This window comes from Gobio gobio, assembly GCF_949357685.1.
Source record: "Gobio gobio genome assembly, chromosome: 10".
Classification (NCBI taxonomy): Eukaryota; Metazoa; Chordata; class Actinopteri; order Cypriniformes; family Gobionidae; genus Gobio; species Gobio gobio.
Genome location: NC_137116.1, coordinates 53,739,937 through 53,761,297, shown reverse-complemented (window position 1 = coordinate 53,761,297; position 21,361 = coordinate 53,739,937). Strand labels below are relative to the sequence as shown.

General features: G+C 41.1%; 1 protein-coding gene across 1 annotated transcript in view; it reads left to right on the top strand.

Moving 5' to 3' along the window:
- fgd1 (FYVE, RhoGEF and PH domain containing 1) overlaps window positions 1–21,361 on the top strand; it is a 108,810-nt gene that overhangs the window by 42,361 nt on the left and 45,088 nt on the right. Inside the window, exon 2 of the mRNA XM_079828019.1 lies at window positions 20,112–20,324. Within this exon, the coding sequence (XP_079684145.1) occupies window positions 20,112–20,324 (213 nt within the window). The remainder of the gene's footprint in view (window positions 1–20,111; window positions 20,325–21,361) is intronic.

Sequence of the window (21,361 nt, the reverse complement as noted above, 5' to 3'; positions counted from 1 at the left end):
CCTGGACTGCAATATCGCCACCGTACCAGAGCTCGGTTTTTATGGGCCTCTTGATACCATTTAGGAGAAGAATCTGACCTTCGTCCTAATGTGTGAATATCTGTAACAGTCACTTCCACACAGTGCAGGTGCAGGTTTGTCCTGATTTCACACTCAAAGTTTGACCTTAGAAAGTTTCCCTTTGGTTTGAGCCATATTGGCACTTTCTTTCAGGCTCAGCTGTGATTTGTAACGCCAATGAACATCTCATTAACATATTGATAAATAGGTGTATACACTCACTGGGGACTTTGATTTTTGATTGGAAATCTTTCAAGTCGACCCAAACCCACGGGTCTTGTTATTGAAATGCAAACGACTGCAGTCAATAGGATCAATCTGGCTCTGAATGTCTTCAAAGTGGTTTTGTTAGGGAGGCTGGTGAGGCAGATGTTGTATTGAATCATGGGTATTTCAGATTATGCTTACAGACCTCCTTCCCATTTGAGTTTCTTAAAGGGATAGTTCACCAAAAAAAAGGAAATTCTGTCATTTATTCACCCTCATGTTGTTTAAAAAAACCTTTCTTTAGGCACTGGATGATCTGATCCTATTCTGGAAATCCCTATCCGATATTTTTTTTCCCTCGTCTGAAGAAATATCTGCGTACACATGAAACTACTGAAACCGTCTCAAAATGGTGTAGTGCACAAGTCAGACCAGTATGTGGCGCTGTAATTTTGCCACAGAGATACACTTAAGCTGGAGAAGAAGAGTTGTGGCTAGAAGGGGTACAGAAGTGAGGCAAAACGAAACGCTGATACGATACAAAATGTTTACGTATACAGGTAAACGCGTCTCTATGTGGGCGGGGCCTAAAACGATTCTTGGGCCTAGTATACGGTATTTTTATAAACTGAGTATATTTTAAAAAAAAATTGCGTCCACATGAAAACGCAAGAACATACTATGAAGGGCTGTCAAGAGCGTGCCAAACCAACAGGTGGCAATATAACCCTAACCGTAAAGCCCAGTTGGCCAATCAGAAGCCTGGAAAAAATATTATTTGGCGGTTCCGGCTCTGACGCAACAAGCCAAAATCTCCGGTTTCACACGACAACACTGCAACCAGAGTTTCAAAAAATGTCGGAGTTTTCAAAAAAAGTTTGGTTTTAGTGTCCGGATACTGCGTTTGCGTGTGGACGAACGGCCAAACCCGAAAATAAAAAGATGCGGTTTTGAAAATACCTGTGTTCATGTGGACAGGGCCTTGAGCTACATTTTTTGTCCTGTTCATTAATGAGTTTATTGACTTTGTCAGTGTTATTTTAGTTTGAATAAGCTTTTATTTAAGTTCTAGTTATGTGCTTTTGTCATTTTATTAGTTTTTACAATTTTTTTTTTTTAAATATTGTAGGGGTGCTCCGATTGATCGGCATCCGATCTCGATCGGTCGATAATCGCTTTGGGATGATTGATCGGCGGTCTCCAAAAAGGCCGATCTCATGAACCGATCGCGTGAGAGCGAGGGCATGATATGCAGCGACACCGTCTCATTCTCTTTCCAGCGCGGGTAAAATATTTATAATGCTGAAGGTGAGGTACAATTCATATTTCTATTAAATAACTTACGTCTCACAGAAAGTTTTCAAATGACTGCGTAAGTTCACAAACAGACACACTCTGGCGACTGAATCACCGCGTGCGCGCGCTCTCTCTCCCTTTCAAAATGCTCAAATGGCTTCATATCATCGCATGTGCACTAAAATCCAGCTGCACAGTTGACACAGGATTTGCCACTTGCACAATCGAGGCAGTGTCGCATCGTCACTAAAGTTTATCATTTGCATTTATTTTTAAGTCTTGCCAGTGTTCAAACCGCTCAGCACTCGCGCGCTCTCCAGACCGTGAGCGCGCGCCACACACACACACACACACACACACACACACACACACACACACACACACACACACACACACACACACACACACACACACACACACACACACACACACACACACACACACACACACACACACACACACACACACACACACACACACACACACACACACACACACACACAGGCCATCTCACAAAAAGCTTGCGAGAACAAATTGCGCTGAAATGGTCAGATACACACAAATGTATGTACTAAATTACCGTCTTGACGAGTATGCACGTAAACCCCGTCGTGAACGTTTGTGCAACTGTAACCGTATCCGCTCTTAAAGTGACAGCTGTCGAATAAACTGCTGCTGTCTCTGAGTTTCTCTTTGTCTTGTGTTGTTTGATGAACCTTTATGACACTCACTGCTCTTGAATGACTAACTTTTGCAACCTTAAGTGTAAGGATTAATCTAATTTATTCAGGGAAGACCAATATTAATTTACATGTGATTTCTTATTAAATGTCTTTAGTATTTCTTATCTCAATACTAATGTTAGACCTACCTGAAAAGTTGTCTTTAAAAACAAAAATGCACTGCATGATCAAATATTTAGGTGAGATAATTATATACATTTATTTGGGAAAGATGGCCTACAGTAGCCTTAAGTTATCTCATTTTCTAAAATAAACACTTGGTGGTTCTTCAAGATCTTGACTCTAGCCTATTTCTACAGTTTTTTTTCTCAATACAGTTAATTTAGAGTTAGTTTCATTTCTACAAATGGTGCAAACTCTGCAAGATTATAGATAAAAGATTCCCATTCCCCTGCCATTATGTGATCGGCAATCGGCAGATCATGATCTTGGTGATCGGCCCCAAAAATGCTGATCGGAGCATCTCTAAAATATTGCTATTTAGGTTTAATTTATTTCAGTTTTAGTTTATTTATTTCCAGTTAAAGCTACACTGTGTAACTTTTTTAGTTTATTCTTAGCTAAAAACTAGGGGTGCACCGATCCGACTTTTTCAGTCCTGATACCGATACCGATGCCTGGGCTTTGTGTATCTGTCGATACCCGATACCGATCCGATACTATTGTTGAATTAATAATAAACTGTATATCTTCCACCTTATACCTTCCTTGAAGAGACTAAGGCACCAGACTTTACTAACTAAAAATAACTAAGACAAAATAACAGATGTATGTAAAGTGTTGAATTCTTATTTATTTAAAAAACAATTGTGCATTCAAATCTAAAATAGAATGTAATCAAACTTCTTTAAATAAATAAAATGTAGCAGTGGAAACAAAAAACAGTCAAACATACAATAGTAATCTGACAGTTACCAAACATTTTTTACACTACAGATAATTGTTTTGGTATATAATCATATCAATATTCAAAAGTAGCATTACAAATTAACAAATAGTCTTAATTTTCTGCCATATGCAATTTAATAAAAATGATCAGCTAGCTAATAACAACTTTGTTCTGGTTTCACCTCACTCCAGTCTAAATGATTGTAGGCTAGGCCTATTTATTTTACTACACATTGTCAACAGAAATAAGCTGAAATACTGTTGATAATTAAAAATAATTCTTACTACCCACTCTTGCTTAATTGGGTAAGCACACTTGTGTTCTCATTTCAGATGCGTTCTGAGTAAATTAATAAACTGATTCATGAGTTCAGTGTTGGACAGATCAGTTGTTCTAATCTAACCAGTCGTTAAAATGACTCGGTTCAAAGGAGTCATTAGGTCGCGAATCGGACATTAGCAGACGCGTTGTGTGCGAATCCCGTCTGTTAGAACATCGCGAAAGATGTCAACACACAGAAAACATTTCATAACTGAATATGATTTGTCTCCCGTTTATTGAAAGTATGCTTTATGTCAGCTGGTCAGAGAAGAGTCAACATTTTTTGAGCGCAATGCACACCCAGCGGTAATTCAAAGACACAATTGTCCGAATGTGTCACGTGCAACATGGTTTCGGTCTTCCGACCTTTAGATTTGGAATTGGATTAATATGTGAAATATGAGAGAGCTAACGCTGATTATTTTGAAGACCCAGAGAGCGCGCGCGGGGGAGGAGCTCTCTGGTCGGTCTCTCTGTCACAAGTGCAGCATCTGTTCCACATACAATAACTCGTCAAATTAGGCTTTGGCGGCCATCAAAAAATGTTCAATGCAGGAAAGACCCTGACTTTGCAGTAATACCACCTCCCCTCGAAACATTTAAGTTACTTTGCAGACATTGCAAACAGCCGACGAACTAGTTGGCGTGGCAAGCGTGAAATATCTCCTCCACACAGCCGACTCTCTGGCTCGCTCCATGTTGCTTCTAGCATGCGACAGTGAAGCTGACGAATGACGTAGGTTCTGCTGCGACGGAAAAAAAACACCTGGATCGGCTTGTGGATCTGTTCATTTTTCCGATCCCCGATCCAGCTATTTTGTCAGTATCGCGGCCGATATCCGATCCTAATATCGGATCGGTGCACCCCTACTAAAAACACTTCTTCTTCTTCAGTTCTTTCAAAAAGATATGCTCATTAATGTATATTTACTTCTTTCAAGTAATAAAGTATTCTCGTAAGTTTATAATATGCCATTGAAAATACATACGGGTGAGGGGTTCGAATGCGGGTCGCCATGTTGCCCCTCCATCTTGAAAGTACATTAGCCAAAGAGGGACATACCCGTAAATTCAAGCTTCGCCTTTCGCGTTTTAACACTCGATGGCACCGTGTCGAATTAAATTTCATTTAAAATGAAATCGGAATTGAGAGGAAGAGAAACTAATATTCACTGGATGGTCATATACCTTTTCACCACTAGATGGGGGAAAATATCACACAGTGTAGCTTTAAGCATTGTATCGCTTCAATTTAAACTTATTTCAGTTTATTGCCAAGGCAATTCATTTTCAACTAATATTTATATTTAATTTCAGCTTTATTTTGATTAACAGAAATGTTTTTAATAGTTTTAGTTAACAATAATAACCCTAGTTTGAATATCAAAATGATTTGTGCATTGTTATCATATAATTATAAGTACTTTTTAATATAGCAAACATACCATACAATATAAAGTAATAAAGGGGAACAAAGACAAAGTCGAATTCGTTGAAGACAGAATCGTGATGCGCCAGAGAATATTCTTTTTCTTTTTTGTGAAAATCAAAATATGATATTTTTGAAGAAGCTCTAAGCTGCTAAAATGAAAGCATATTGTGACAGCAGCCTGTCAACAAGCTCCAAAAATGACTAAAAAGTCCTAAACATCTTAACATTTGTTCTTCATATGGATTAGGAATAACATGAGGGTGAAGACAAAATTGTAGGTGAATTATTCCTTTAACTAACTGCAGCCTAAGCATTTCATGGATTAATCCTAAGCCTCTGAATTGAAGAGCAGAACAGCATATTTTTACCCCAGTAGTATGTCTGTCTCTGCTTTATCCTCATGGCCCTGAAAGCCCCCTGTCTGCACTTTATGCCTTCAGGAGAAATGGAGCATGAAAATATCAGTCAGTCAGAAGTAAACTTCTGAAAAGAGAAGACGCCTGTATGAAGCGTATTTCAGCAGAGCTTTATTTTTGATGACATTCAGTTTGTAGCATGAGCATGATTTGCGAGTATTCGTTAAAATGCATGCTTTTGGCTGTACAGGAGGAATTTTCTGTTTAGATGTTTATAGATGTCTCAGTGACTTTGTGCCTTAATCTAGTTTAGGCGTTGTGCCTGTAAATGGAAAGATTTATTTTCTCTATGTCTGCTATGGAAAAAGAGCATGTGAAAAACTAGTTAGAAATTTAAGAGTGGGTTTCTGGGTTCATCTCTATAAAATTCCAGTTTTAAATGTTCTTTTGGGGAACGACTGAGCTTATATTATTATATTATTTATAGTGGCATTACTATTGCTCATATGTACAACACCATAAAGCGGAGTATTTACACTTTGGCATTTGAATATGAATGATACATCACGGTTTTTGCTGAGGAGAGGTGTGCTATTGCTTTTCTAAGTGTAACGGAGGCCAGATAGTAGTCGCTGTGTGAGTAAACCTCACTCCTCTGATCTCAAGACACGCTCTAGAGACTGACACTAGGGGTTGTAGCCTTTAGCCTCCTTGTTAGACCGTCTGATTCTCATGCTGGCGGACCCGGGTTCGAGTCCCGCTTGGAGCGGGTGGTTCGAACAGGAGGGGTTACATAAACGTATGATTTCCACTGTTTGATGATAAAACAGCTAAAAACATATTATGTTATAACTTAGATGTTTTATGTTACCAATGTTACCATCAAGGCTTGTCGCGGCCGACTTTTTGTCCAAAAAATCCTCAATTGTGTGGTGTCATTATGATTGTTTTACTGCTCCCCGATCCCAACATGTTTGATATGTATGACTCTTGATCCGGCTGCATCTGACGGGAAACCCGCGAATCCACCAACCGGATGTTGCATGCTTTTACAGCTGAAACATGGCCACCACAAACATGTCACGAAAGTGGTTGTCTGGCTATAACCAGACCAAGGTCAATCTTTTAAGATTGAACATTAGTCTGGGGAGTCTGCTCTGTATTTTCTACTGCACAAGAGGCGTGATCAACGGGCATAGTTCAAATGACTCTAGGGCACCAACTAACGATTATTTTGATAATCGATTAGTCGGTCGATTATTTTTCCGATGAATCGGATAAAAGGGCTGTTTTTTTATTTTATTGGCAAAACACACTGTTCCACATCCTGTCCAATGCTGTCCTTCAAACACACGTGTCAGCTGAGTGCTATGAACACACACATAGTGAATTAATCTACCCTTACATAAATTAACCATGGTTTTACAATGAACAAAACAAACAATAATAATAATAAATAAATAACAAGGTTATTTTAGTTATTCAGTGGTAACCACAAATTAACCATTGTTTTTCTTCAAATCCATAGTTTAACTATATGGTATTTGTGTGGTTATACAAATGAATATCAGTACTGCATAATTTTTGTAAGGGTTTGTGCTATACATTATGTGCAAAAAAAAGTTACTAAGCAAATCCTTATATTAAAATGATATTAAAGAAAAAAATAAAACAAACTCAGTGTTAGCAGATAACAGGAATGTTCTGCAGGAACACACACACACACACACACACACACACACACACACACACACACACACACACACACACACACACACACACACACACACACACACACACACACACACACACACACACACACACACACACACACACACACACACACACACACACACACACACACACACACTATGGACACAGTACCTGTTACTGTCGTTTCTTTATCCTGTAGAAACTTCTTACATTTATATTCAATTACACGCCGTTATCCCTTTTCAGTTCCTACTCTCATAAAATACTTGAATTACATGTTGACTTTTAAAACTAAATTTAGCGCCTAAAGCAGATATTTAAGCTACATGAACGTTTTTGCGTTGAATATTAATTGTCTCCCTCTCTAAAGCGTTCTGTCTGTTTGACACGCATGCGCGCGCCCACCGCGCTGGCACTCGTTCGGTGAAGTTACTGTCAGGAACAGGATGCTCTTTCATGCAAAATGGAAATACTCGCATGAATTAGTAACATTTACTGATGATGATATAACTGCAGTTCTCTATATAGATCAGTGGATATAGCCTGTAAAGTGAACGTTTTGTGCTGAGGACGCAGACGCATACACGCATCTGTCAAAGAGCATCACAGGGTATGTTAAACGCTAATGCATTCGCTTGAAGCTTAAAATAAACAATTCTCATGTTTTGGCCGCTTGGATCACGTACCTTTCCTGCATCAGCTCACTCTGTTTCCACTCCAATATTTCTAGATGCACATTTTGTCCATAAAAATGTGTTATTCAGTGCTTTAATTTGGCACGACTGGTGGAAGGTTTGCGTACAGAGGACAGACCCGATTAATCGATAATGAGAATCGTTGCCGATGATTTTCATTATCGATTATTATCGATTAGTTGTTGCAGCCCTAAATGATTCTGTACACAATTGGATAGTCCTTCAATGAGCTGGGTGACGTACTTTGCAGAGCAGTCAGTAGTAAGGCAAACACATCCTTCTTTTGTAGGAATGGTTCCAGGGCACATTTCTGTTCTGTTTTCAACGAAACTCGCATTTGAAATCTTTTAAAACAGCAGCGACTGTGGCATCAACGTGTTGCTGCGCTTCGGTGGCCGCCATGTTGAAAAAAGCAGCTTGCCGTCGCTTCTCTATCGTCATCGTGTTAAAGGGTCATGAAACCCTAAACCAAATTTTCTGAGATTTTAACAGAAGTATGTGTGTTGAACATCATGGAAGACAATGTTACCAACTGTTAGTTTTGAATGTGGGAGAAAACTAGTTAATTTTAAACCTTTTTGCTCTATTTTCAACTTCCTGGTTTCAATTCGTCTTCATGTCAATGTCATAGGTTGTGACGTTTTCTCGTACAATAGTACGGCGATGACTCATCGTGTCTCATAATTATTCATGAGTCTGCGTGTCTTTATCCTATGAGAAGACACATTGCTTAAAGGGATAGTTCACCCAAAAACGAAATGTTTATGTTTATCTGCTTAGCCCCAGGGCATCCAAGATGTAGGTGTCTTTGTTTCTTCAGTAGAACACAAATGAAAATTTTTTACTCAATGAGAGTAAAAACACACAGACATACGAATCCTTATTAAACCATGCGGCTCGTGGCGACACATTGATGTCTTAAGACACGAAACGATCGGTTTCTGCGAGAAACCCAACAGTATTTGTTATTTTTTTACCTCTTATCAGACGAATATCATCTAGTATTCCCAGTGCCATAACTTCCGGCGAATAAGGTCAAAATACTGGCGCGATCAAAGATATATAAACGTAGATGCCTCATTCGACCGATCCGCGCAGGCACTAATGAGGAATCTATGTATATATCTATGATCGCGCCGGTATTTTGCATGTATTTTGACCTTATTCGCCGGAAGTGATGGCGCGGGGACGGCTGATGCAGATTCATAGAAAAAAATGAAATCCATTTTTAAATATGGATATTTTTCTTACACAAACGCGTCAATTTGCTTCAGAAGGCCTTTATTAACACACCAGAGCCGTGTGGAGCAGTTATAAGATGGATAGATGCATTTTTTATGGACTTCAAAAACAGAGCAACTATCACTGCTATTCTAATGCTTGGATTAGCCAGAACATTTTTAATATAACTCAGATTTTATTCGTCTGAAAGAAGAATGTCATACACACCTCAGATGACTCGAGGGAGAGGAAATCATGGGCTAATTTTCATTTTTGGGTGAACTATCCCTTTAATTCATGACAGCACGGTTGATAGGCATTTTCCTCTGACTGGCGCTTCAAACAGTGAGATCGCACGCAGTAAGTGAGAGATGCATTAATGGATCAAAAACTAGTGTTTTTCCGCTTTGTATGAGTTTCTGCGTTCTCTTCAATAGATCCTAGGTCTTCACACAAACACGATTCATCCACACTGTGAGTGTAACCGCTCTTCACGGCCATTTAACCGACCAAACGGCTTATAAAATCTCCACAAAATACGCCTCAAAAGTTATCAAAGGTATGCAACAGCGTGTTCATATATTTTCGATACAGAGAACAAACTGCGAATGGCTGTGCATTTAATTGTCCATTGAATATTATAGGTGTCACAGGATATATATGTATTTGTGTAATGGTGAGCTAACAAATCCATGTGTATATTGTGTAACTTAATGGTCATTTGCAGCGTAGATAAAGCGTCTAACAAGGTCTTTGTGCATTCATTCTAATGGCTTATTTTCCCCCACGGCATATGGCGGATATGACGTTTTTGTGGGCGTTCCCAGTAATGCCAACCAAGTCTATGGGAGCGAAATAAAATGGTCTGAATCCGAAGCCGTTGATATGCTCCCCCTCCGCTCCACCGCTAAAAAACCACGCCCATTTTTATAGCATTTTTCAAAACTGTGGTGAGAACTGACTGCTGCTGAAACAGGGGTTCATGACCCTTTACACCCGCCTATAGCACACCAGGTGGATAAGCCAGTTTGTGATTGGTCCCCGCAGATTTGTAACAGAAGCAGGGTAGAAAAATGTACAGGTTTCCACAAGAGCTGCAGGGCGAAATCAAATCGCCGGTCTAGGAAAGTGGAGGACTGAGAAAGAAAACTATAGTGTCTTCTCAGCCATGATTTCACCAATATTCTTTTTCTCCTTTTTTGTTTTTCGCTGCAAAACATAAAGTACGCCTGGAGGGTCAGCAGACGACATCTATCGCCCTCCGTATTTGTCTTTCTTCTGAAGTCACGTTTGATCACGAGAGTTTCTGTGAGATCTCGTGCCACTGTGAAATCAATCGGACGGTTTGTGGTCTCGCGGTCTGGCCGAATCATCGAGTGTGTGCGTTCTGAGGATTATAATGTTAAAATCCGTTTATGTTATAATGTTAAAAACTGTTCTTAAAGGGATAGTTCACCCAAAAATGAAAATTAGCCCATGGTTTACTCACCCTCAAGTCATCCTAGGTGTGTATGACATTCTTCTTTCAGACGAATACAGTCAGAGTTATATTAAAAGAGTCCAGGCTAATCCAAGCTTTATAATGGCAGTAATAGTTGCTCTGTTTTTGAAGTCCATAAAAAGTGCATCTGTCCATCATATAACTGCTCCATTCAGCTCTGGGGTGTTAATAAAGGCCTTCTGAAGCAAATCGATGCGTTTGTGTAAGAAAAATATCCATATTTAAAACTTTATCAGGTAAAGTTCCAGCCGATCGCCTTCCGTGGAAAAGTGTTGAAAGGGCCATCTATGAGCGTACCTGGTCGCGTTTGTCTTTCGATCGGCAGAGGCACTTTCAACACTTTTTCCATAAATTGAATACAGGAGGCGGTTGGCAGAAACTTTACTTTTAAATATGTATATTTTTCTTACACAAAGAAAAGAATATCTTTAGTCTGAAAGAAGAATGTCATATACCTAGGATGACTTGAGGGAGAGTAAATCATGGGCTAATTTTCATTTTTGGGTGAACTATCCCTTTAATTCCGTCTCCTACGGTTTTAAAATCGGTTAAGATTTGAAAATCTTCTAGTTTTTCATCATATAGACTTGAAAGCAGACTTTTTGACATGCATCAGTAATAATCCACTTAGCAACACCATAGAAACCACTCAGCAGGGTTATCATACTTAAAGGGATAGTTCACCCAAAATTGTAAATTCTGTCATTAATTCTTCACCCTCATGTCGTTCCAAACCCGTAAGACCTTCGTTCATCTTCAGAACACAAATTAAGATATTTCTGATGAAATCCGAGAGCTCTGACCCCTCCATAGACAGCAATTTAACACTTTCAAGGTCCAGAAAGGTATTAAAAACATGGTTAAAATAGTCCATGTGACTCCAGTGGTTCAACCTTAATTTTATGAAGTGACGAGAATACTTTAGTGCGCAAAAACGAACAAAAAGAACGACTTTATTCAACAATTTCGTTTTGAATCGTTCGCTGTTAATTGTCAAGTCAAATTTATTTGTGTAGTGCTTTTCACAATACATATTTGCTTTAAAGCAGCTTTACAGAAATTCATGATGTTGATGTTTATAATATCTTAATATCATGCCTTTATAGTCGTATTTAGCAGATTAGAGCTGAGCGAAAATACACACACATATATATATATATATATATATATATATATATATATATATATATATATATATTAGGGCTGTCAAAAGATTAATCGTGATTAATCTCATCCAAAATAAAAGTTTGTGTTTACATAATATATGTGTGTGTGTACTGTGTATAATTATTATTTATATATAAAAACACACACAAGCATGTATATATTTAAGAAAAATGTATTATATTTATATATAAAATATTTATATTTATATATAATATAAATTATATAAATGTATATACATGCAAATATTTCTTAAATATATACATGAATGTGTTTGTATTTATATATACATAATAATTATACAGAGTACACACAAATATATTATGTACACACAAACTTTTATTTTGGATGTGATTAATCGCGATTAATCTTTTGACAGCCCTAATATATATATATATGTAATAGTACTCAATTATACTTAAAAGAACACTTTAACAACCATGATAGCATAAAGTCCTGCTATTTGCAACAGTAGTAGACAATACAAATTTTTTTTTCAAAGGCAGATATCGTCCGTATTTTGGGCCTGTTCTTTTGATACATATTTAATCCGTCCGGACTCATATAGGCTTGTAGGTCACACCACACATCCCTTTCCCATACAGGACCGTTCCAGAGCACATGGGAAAAACAACATGCGCTGCAAATCCAAATCTGCGGCGAGGATAACTCTGGTTTCTCCTTCGCTAGCCTTTCTTCACCTTTAAGTAATTTCGCTGGAGCATGTGGAAGTCATTTCAGCCCCTGCCTGCTCTAGCTGGTATGAGTGTCACCATATGGAAGCAATTAGCTCTTTGTAGGGGGACAGACAAGCTTTTTTTAAAAATGGAAACGTCATCTAGACGGCGGGTCTGCCCAACATCTGACCCGTCCGTGCCACTTTAAGAAATTCCTACTGGATTTTTTCCTGTCCACGCTCATTTTAATATCAAAGCCCACTTTTAGGTTCATATTGTATTTACGTGTGCCTCGTTTGTACATGTTTCGGATCTTCATTTTGTTGTGTCACTTGATCCATCTCACTGATTGAGCTGAACAGGCAGATATACACAGAGGAGACTGGCACTTTAACACACTGACCTACTTAACACACCATGGCCCATCGAGGGCGCAGGGCGCTCAACTGCTTACCCAGAAGTCTTTTTACACAGTTTGATGTCATGTTCACATTGTCAGCACAAACCAGTGTGTAATTTAAGCCTAAGATTGATGTGGAGTATTTACTTGGACTTATCACAGGATCCGGGCTCACAGTTTATTGACCCAGAGGTGATTTGTGTGAAAACGTGTTGTACATTTATGCTTTCTGGCATTCAGACACATCACTCAGCCCAACTGTAATCCATTACGCCCAACCGGCTCCATTAAATTAGGCTGAATTGAATTTGCCTGTCTTGTTTTCTTCTCTCTTGTTGGTTCTTAAAGCGTTTGCTGTCGGAGATGATCATGCTTGCAATGATGAGCCTTGAGACATGAGTAACCACTAACCAGAAATGCTTTTTGAACGGATCTACTAGCCTTGTATTGAACTTTTTGCATTATTGAAAATGTTATATTTTTTTGGTCCCACTTTATATTTGGTGGCCTTAACTAATATGTGCTTGCATCAAAAAATAAATACAATGTACTTATTGTGTTTATATTGTATTGCAAAACACTTGCTGATATTGAGGTAGAATACGGGTAAAGTTAGGGACAGGTGTGGTGGTGTGGGTAAGTTTAAGGGTAAAGTTAGGGACAGGTGTGGTGGTGTGGGTAAGTTTAAGGGTAAAGTTAGGGACAGGTGTGGGTAAGTTTAAGGGTAAAGTTAGGGACAGGTGTGGTGGTGTGGGTAAGTTTAAGGGTAAAGTTAGGGACAGGTGTGGTGGTGTGGGTAAGTTTAAGGGTAAAGTTAGGGACAGGTGTGGGTAAGTTTAAGGGTAAAGTTAGGGACAGGTGTGGTGGTGTGGGTAAGTTTAAGGGTAAAGTTAGGGACAGGTGTGGTGGTATGGGTAAGTTTAAGGGTAAAGTTAGGGACAGGTGTGGTGGTGTGGGTAAGTTTAAGGGTAAAGTTAGGGACAGGTGTGGGTAAGTTTAAGGGTAAAGTTAGGGACAGGTGTGGTGGTATGGGTAAGTTTAAGGGTAAAGTTAGGGACAGGTGTGGTGGTATGGGTAAGTTTAAGGGTAAAGTTAGGGACAGGTGTGGTGGTGTGGGTAAGTTTAAGGGTAAAGTTAGGGACAGGTGTGGGTAAGTTTAAGGGTAAAGTTAGGGACAGGTGTGGTGGTGTGGGTAAGTTTAAGGGTAAAGTTAGGGGCAGGTGTGGGTAAGTTTAAGGGTAAAGTTAGGGACAGGTGTGGGTAAGTTTAAGGGTAAAGTTAGGGACAGGTGTGGTGGTGTGGGTAAGTTTAAGGGTAAAGTTAGGGGCAGGTGTGGTGGTGTGGGTAAGTTTAAGGGTAAAGTTAGGGACAGGTGTGGGTAAGTTTAAGGGTAAAGTTAGGGACAGGTGTGGTGGTGTGGGTAAGTTTAAGGGTAAAGTTAGGGGCAGGTGTGGTGGTGTGGGTAAGTTTAAGGGTAAAGTTAGGGACAGGTGTGGGTAAGTTTAAGGGTAAAGTTAGGGACAGGTGTGGTGGTGTGTGTAAGTTTAAGGGTAAAGTTAGGGACAGGTGTGGGTAAGTTTAAGGGTAAAGTTAGGGACAGGTGTGGTGGTGTGGGTAAGTTTAAGGGTAAAGTTAGGGACAGGTGTGGGTAAGTTTAAGGGTAAAGTTAGGGACAGGTGTGGGGGTGTGGGTAAGTTTAAGGGTAAAGTTAGGGACAGGTGTGGTGGTGTGGGTAAGTTTAAGGGTAAAGTTAGGGACAGGTGTGGTGGTATGGGTAAGTTTAAGGGTAAAGTTAGGGACAGGTGTGGGGGTGTGGGTAAGTTTAAGGGTAAAGTTAGGGGCAGGTGTGGTGGTGTGGGTAAGTTTAAGGGTAAAGTTAGGGGCAGGTGTGGTGGTGTGGGTAAGTTTAAGGGTAAAGTTAGGGACAGGTGTGGTGGTATGGGTAAGTTTAAGGGTAAAGTTAGGGACAGGTGTGGGGGTGTGGGTAAGTTTAAGGGTAAAGTTAGGGGCAGGTGTGGTGGTTTGGGTAAGTTTAAGGGTAAAGTTAGGGACAGGTGTGGTGGTGTGGGTAAGTTTAAGGGTAAAGTTAGGGGCAGGTGTGGTGGTGTGGGTAAGTTTAAGGGTAAAGTTAGGGACAGGTGTGGTGGTGTGGGTAAGTTTAAGGGTAAAGTTAGGGACAGGTGTGGTGGTGTGGGTAAGTTTAAGGGTAAAGTTAGGGACAGGTGTGGTTAAGTTTAAGGGTAAAGTTAGGGACAGGTGTGGTGGTGTGGGTAAGTTTAAGGGTAAAGTTAGGGACAGGTGTGGTGGTATGGGTAAGTTTAAGGGTAAAGTTAGGGGCAGGTGTGGTGGTGTGGGTAAGTTTAAGGGTAAAGTTAGGGGCAGGTGTGGTGGTGTGGGTAAGTTTAAGGGTAAAGTTAGGGACAGGTGTGGTGGTGTGGGTAAGTTTAAGGGTAAAGTTAGGGACAGGTGTGGTGGTGTGGGTAAGTTTAAGGGTAGGGTTAGGGACAGGTGTGGGTAAGTTTAAGGGTAAAGTTAGGGACAGGTGTGGTGGTGTGGGTAAGTTTAAGGGTAGGGTTAGGGACAGGTGTGGGTAAGTTTAAGGGTAAAGTTAGGGGCAGGTGTGGTGGTGTGGGTAAGTTTAAGGGTAAAGTTAGGGGCAGGTGTGGTGGTGTGGGTAAGTTTAAGGGTAAAGTTAGGGACAGGTGTGGTGGTGTGGGTAAGTTTAAGGGTAAAGTTAGGGACAGGTGTGGTGGTGTGGGTAAGTTTAAGGGTAAAGTTAGGGACAGGTGTGGGTAAGTTTAAGGGTAAAGTTAGGGACAGGTGTGGTGGTGTGGGTAAGTTTAAGGGTAGGGTTAGGGACAGGTGTGGGTAAGTTTAAGGGTAAAGTTAGGGGCAGGTGTGGTGGTGTGGGTAAGTTTAAGGGTAAAGTTAGGGGCAGGTGTGGTGGTATGGGTAAGTTTAAGGGTAAAGTTAGGGGCAGGTGTGGTGGTGTGGGTAAGTTTAAGGGTAAAGTTAGGGGCAGGTGTGGTGGTGTGGGTAAGTTTAAGGGTAAAGTTAGGGACAGGTGTGGTGGTGTGGGTAAGTTTAAGGGTAAAGTTAGGGACAGGTGTGGTGGTGTGGGTAAGTTTAAGGGTAGGGTTAGGGACAGGTGTGGGTAAGTTTAAGGGTAAAGTTAGGGGCAGGTGTGGTGGTGTGGGTAAGTTTAAGGGTAAAGTTAGGGACAGGTGTGGTGGTATGGGTAAGTTTAAGGGTAAAGTTAGGGGCAGGTGTGGTGGTGTGGGTAAGTTTAAGGGTAAAGTTAGGGGCAGGTGTGGTGGTGTGGGTAAGTTTAAGGGTAAAGTTAGGGACAGGTGTGGTGGTGTGGGTAAGTTTAAGGGTAAAGTTAGGGACAGGTGTGGTGGTGTGGGTAAGTTTAAGGGTAAAGTTAGGGACAGGTGTGGTGGTGTGGGTAAGTTTAAGGGTAGGGTTAGGGACAGGTGTGGGTAAGTTTAAGGGTAAAGTTAGGGACAGGTGTGGTGGTGTGGGTAAGTTTAAGGGTAGGGTTAGGGACAGGTGTGGGTAAGTTTAAGGGTAAAGTTAGGGGCAGGTGTGGTGGTGTGGGTAAGTTTAAGGGTAAAGTTAGGGGCAGGTGTGGTGGTGTGGGTAAGTTTAAGGGTAAAGTTAGGGACAGGTGTGGTGGTGTGGGTAAGTTTAAGGGTAAAGTTAGGGACAGGTGTGGTGGTGTGGGTAAGTTTAAGGGTAAAGTTAGGGACAGGTGTGGGTAAGTTTAAGGGTAAAGTTAGGGACAGGTGTGGTGGTGTGGGTAAGTTTAAGGGTAAAGTTAGGGACAGGTGTGGTGGTATGGGTAAGTTTAAGGGTAAAGTTAGGGGCAGGTGTGGTGGTGTGGGTAAGTTTAAGGGTAAAGTTAGGGGCAGGTGTGGTGGTATGGGTAAGTTTAAGGGTAAAGTTAGGGGCAGGTGTGGTGGTGTGGGTAAGTTTAAGGGTAGGGTTAGGGACAGGTGTGGGTAAGTTTAAGGGTAAAGTTAGGGACAGGTGTGGTGGTGTGGGTAAGTTTAAGGGTAGGGTTAGGGACAGGTGTGGGTAAGTTTAAGGGTAAAGTTAGGGGCAGGTGTGGTGGTGTGGGTAAGTTTAAGGGTAAAGTTAGGGACAGGTGTGGTGGTGTGGGTAAGTTTAAGGGTAAAGTTAGGGACAGGTGTGGGTAAGTTTAAGGGTAAAGTTAGGGACAGGTGTGGTGGTGTGGGTAAGTTTAAGGGTAAAGTTAGGGACAGGTGTGGTGGTATGGTTAAGTTTAAGGGTAAAGTTAGGGGCAGGTGTGGTGGTGTGGGTAAGTTTAAGGGTAAAGTTAGGGGCAGGTGTGGTGGTATGGGTAAGTTTAAGGGTAAAGTTAGGGGCAGGTGTGGTGGTGTGGGTAAGTTTAAGGGTAGGGTTAGGGACAGGTGTGGGTAAGTTTAAGGGTAAAGTTAGGGACAGGTGTGGTGGTGTGGGTAAGTTTAAGGGTAGGGTTAGGGACAGGTGTGGGTAAGTTTAAGGGTAAAGTTAGGGGCAGGTGTGGTGGTGTGGGTAAGTTTAAGGGTAGGGTTAGGGACAGGTGTGGCGGTGTGTGTAAGTTTAAGGGTAAAGTTAGGGACAGGTGTGGCGGTGTGTGTAAGTTTAAGGGTAAAGTTAGGGGCAGGTGTGGTGGTGAGGGTAAGTTTAAGGGTAAAGTTAGGGACAGGTGTGGTGGTGTGCGTAAGTTTAAGGGTAAAGTTAGGGGCAGGTGTGGCGGTGTGTGTAAGTTTAAGGGTAAAGTTAGGGACAGGTGTGGTGGTGTGTGTAAGTTTAAGGGTAAAGTTAGGGACAGGTGTGGTGGTGTGTGTAAGTTTAAGGGTAAAGTTAGGGGCAGGTGTGGTGGTGTGGGTAAGTTTAAGGGTAGGGTTAGGGACAGGTGTGGGTAAGTTTAAGGGTAAAGTTAGGGACAGGTGTGGTGGTGTGGGTAAGTTTAAGGGTAGGGTTAGGGACAGGTGTGGGTAAGTTTAAGGGTAAAGTTAGGGGCAGGTGTGGTGGTGTGGGTAAGTTTAAGGGTAGGGTTAGGGACAGGTGTGGCGGTGTGTGTAAGTTTAAGGGTAAAGTTAGGGACAGGTGTGGCGGTGTGTGTAAGTTTAAGGGTAAAGTTAGGGGCAGGTGTGGTGGTGTGGGTAAGTTTAAGGGTAAAGTTAGGGACAGGTGTGGTGGTGTGCGTAAGTTTAAGGGTAAAGTTAGGGGCAGGTGTGGCGGTGTGTGTAAGTTTAAGGGTAAAGTTAGGGACAGGTGTGGTGGTGTGTGTAAGTTTAAGGGTAAAGTTAGGGACAGGTGTGGTGGTGTGTGTAAGTTTAAGGGTAAAGTTAGGGACAGGTGTGGGGGTGTGGGTAAGTTTAAGGGTAAAGTTAGGGACAGGTGTGGTGGTGTGTGTAAGTTTAAGGGTAAAGTTAGGGACAGGTGTGGTGGTGGTGGTAAGTTTAAGGGTAAAGTTAGGGACAGGTGTGGGTAAGTTTAAGGGTAAAGTTAGGAACAGGTGTGGTGGTGTGTGTAAGTTTAAGGGTAAAGTTAGGGACAGGTGTGGTGGTGTGTGTAAGTTTAAGGGTAAAGTTAGGGACAGGTGTGGTGGTGTGGGTAAGTTTAAGGGTAAAGTTAGGGACAGGTGTGGTGGTGTGGGTAAGTTTAAGGGTAAAGTTAGGGACAGGTGTGGTGGTGTGGGTAAGTTTAAGGGTAAAGTTAGGGACAGGTGTGGTGGTGTGTGTAAGTTTAAGGGTAAAGTTAGGGACAGGTGTGGTGGTGTGTGTAAGTTTAAGGGTAAAGTTAGGGACAGGTGTGGTGGTGTGGGTAAGTTTAAGGGTAAAGTTAGGGACAGGTGTGGTGGTGTGGGTAAGTTTAAGGGTAAAGTTAGGGCCAGGTGTGGTGGTGTGGGTAAGTTTAAGGGTAAAGTTAGGGACAGGTGTGGTGGTGTGGGTAAGTTTAAGGGTAAAGTTAGGGACAGGTGTGGTGGTGTGGGTAAGTTTAAGGGTAAAGTTAGGGCCAGGTGTGGTGGTGTGGGTAAGTTTAAGGGTAAAGTTAGGGACAGGTGTGGTGGTGTGGGTAAGTTTAAGGGTAAAGTTAGGGACAGGTGTGAGTAAGTTTAAGGGTAAAGTTAGGGACAGGTGTGGTGGTGTGGGTAAGTTTAAGGGTAAAGTTAGGGACAGGTGTGGTGGTATGGGTAAGTTTAAGGGTAAAGTTAGGGGCAGGTGTGGTGGTGTGGGTAAGTTTAAGGGTAAAGTTAGGGGCAGGTGTGGTGGTATGGGTAAGTTTAAGGGTAGGGTTAGGGACAGGTGTGGGTAAGTTTAAGGGTAAAGTTAGGGGCAGGTGTGGTGGTGTGGGTAAGTTTAAGGGTAAAGTTAGGGACAGGTGTGGCGGTGTGTGTAAGTTTAAGGGTAAAGTTAGGGACAGGTGTGGTGGTGTGGGTAAGTTTAAGGGTAAAGTTAGGGACAGGTGTGGTGGTGTGTGTAAGTTTAAGGGTAAAGTTAGGGACAGGTGTGGTGGTGTGTGTAAGTTTAAGGGTAAAGTTAGGGACAGGTGTGGTGTGGGTAAGGGTTAGGTTAGGGTTACACTACTGTTCAAAAGTTTGGGGTCAGTTAAAAAAATGATTACAACTTTTGTTCAGCAAGGATGCATTCAATTAATCAAAAGTGACATTAAAGACATTAATAATGTTACAAAAGATTTATATTTCAAATAAATGCTATTATTTTGAACTTTCAATCCATCTAAGAATCCTGAAAATATCAAGCAGCGCAACTGTTTTAAACATTAATTATAATACAAAATATTTCCTGAGCATCAAACCAGCACATCAGAATGATTTCTGAAGGATCATGTGACACTGAAGACTGGAGTAATAAACCCGAGCCCAAACTTTTGAACGTGACTGTATCTGTGTTTGCCTTATATTAGTGTTAAACAATACAGGTCATTATGGCTCAAAGTCTCTCTGTAAAACTGATCACAAAAACATTATGATTTTGTTCCTTTCATTGTTTTGCTGGCATTTTCACGTTGTTCTGGGGGGGGGGGGGGGAACTAGAAAATCATCCTAGAAAGTCGTCCGATGGTAAATATTGTTAGGAGATGCATGAATCGTGACCGATAGACTGTTTTTGTCTTTGAATTACTCATGTCACTTACATGTAACTGTTGTTTTATTTACATGTCAAAGCCAATATTATTCTCATCTTCAACCCACTGTACTGTCTACAAACACTGCCTTCATATCACAAAGCTCTGGCTATGAAAGAGAGAGTGGTGTATTTTAACTCAAACTAATCTGAGTTGCAAAACAAGACTCATTTTGGCCAAAACCTACTCAAATGAAACCAATAACAAGTCCTTAACTTCAGTTATTGGTTGTAACTGGTAAAAAGCGAGTCTGCGCTCTCTCTTTCTGTCAGGCCTGTCCACATCCAGTCCGCGGCTCCTAACCAAGAGTCTGTCCCTTGAGCCAGGCCCCTGCCTCGGAGCCCACGAGACCCCACAGCGCCTCTGCTCTGACCCCGGACCCCTGGAACCACAGCACTGCAACGGCACAAGTGAGAACGGACCTCAGGATGTCCCGCCTCCACCCCCTAAGACACGCCCACCTTTACCTGGGCCAAAGCCTCAAGGTATGTTCTGTATGTTTAAAGGTCAAAAATACAACTTCTGGGATCATTTACTCATCCTCCTGCTGAAAACTCCAGTATAAACCAGCTTGGATTATACTGGTTGGTTAGAACTGGTGGATCATGCTGTTCTCAAGCTAAACTGAACTGGTGTAGCTGGTCCACCAGCACTCCCACTTCTCATGCTAGTCCCAGCATGCAAAGCATACTTTATGCTGGTGACTAGCAATGCTGGATTTTTCCGTAGGGACAGAGTAAAACATTTTGAAGAATGTCCAAGCTACTTATTGCCAGTGTTGGGGGTAACACATTACAAGTAACTTGAGCTAGGTAATCAGATTACTTTTTCAAGTAACTAGTAAAGTAATGCATTACTTTTCAAATTTACAACAAGTTACTTTTCCACATTTATTTGACTGACAGCTCTCCTGTCCCCATGTTGAGAAGAATGGAGAGTAAGTGCAGAGGTGTGTGTGTAAACATGATTGTATTGTAGTAAATGTGAGCATTTATTCATCTCACTTGCACAATAATGATTCAGTATTCCTGAAAATGAATAATGCAAAATCAGAGTACTATGCAAACCTCCAATAATTTAATAAAACAAATATTTGTATGCATTTAATCTACCTTTATTGACCAATGTATTGCTGCTAACCTTCGCTGATTCAGTTAAACCGTGAGCAAAAATGACTTTATTGGGAAAACTTTTTTCTCCTGCATCCTATTCTTCCCTTATCCAGAATGGCAGCACATCTGAAAGGCTTGTTTGAGCTGCGCCCTCTACTGTTCATGAGTGAATTCGCATTTTTACCTCAACCTGAGGCTTATTAAAATTTTGGTATGAAGACATTTGCACAAAAATATAATTATTTTTTTATAAACAAAAAATCAAGCCCAGCCCAGGTGAGAAAAAGTAACTTAACATAACGCATTACTTTTCTTAAAAAGTAACTAAGTAACTCAATTAGTTAAGGGAGTAATGCAATATTGTAATGCCTTACTTAAAGAGCCTGACCGATAAAGGATTTTTAAGGCCG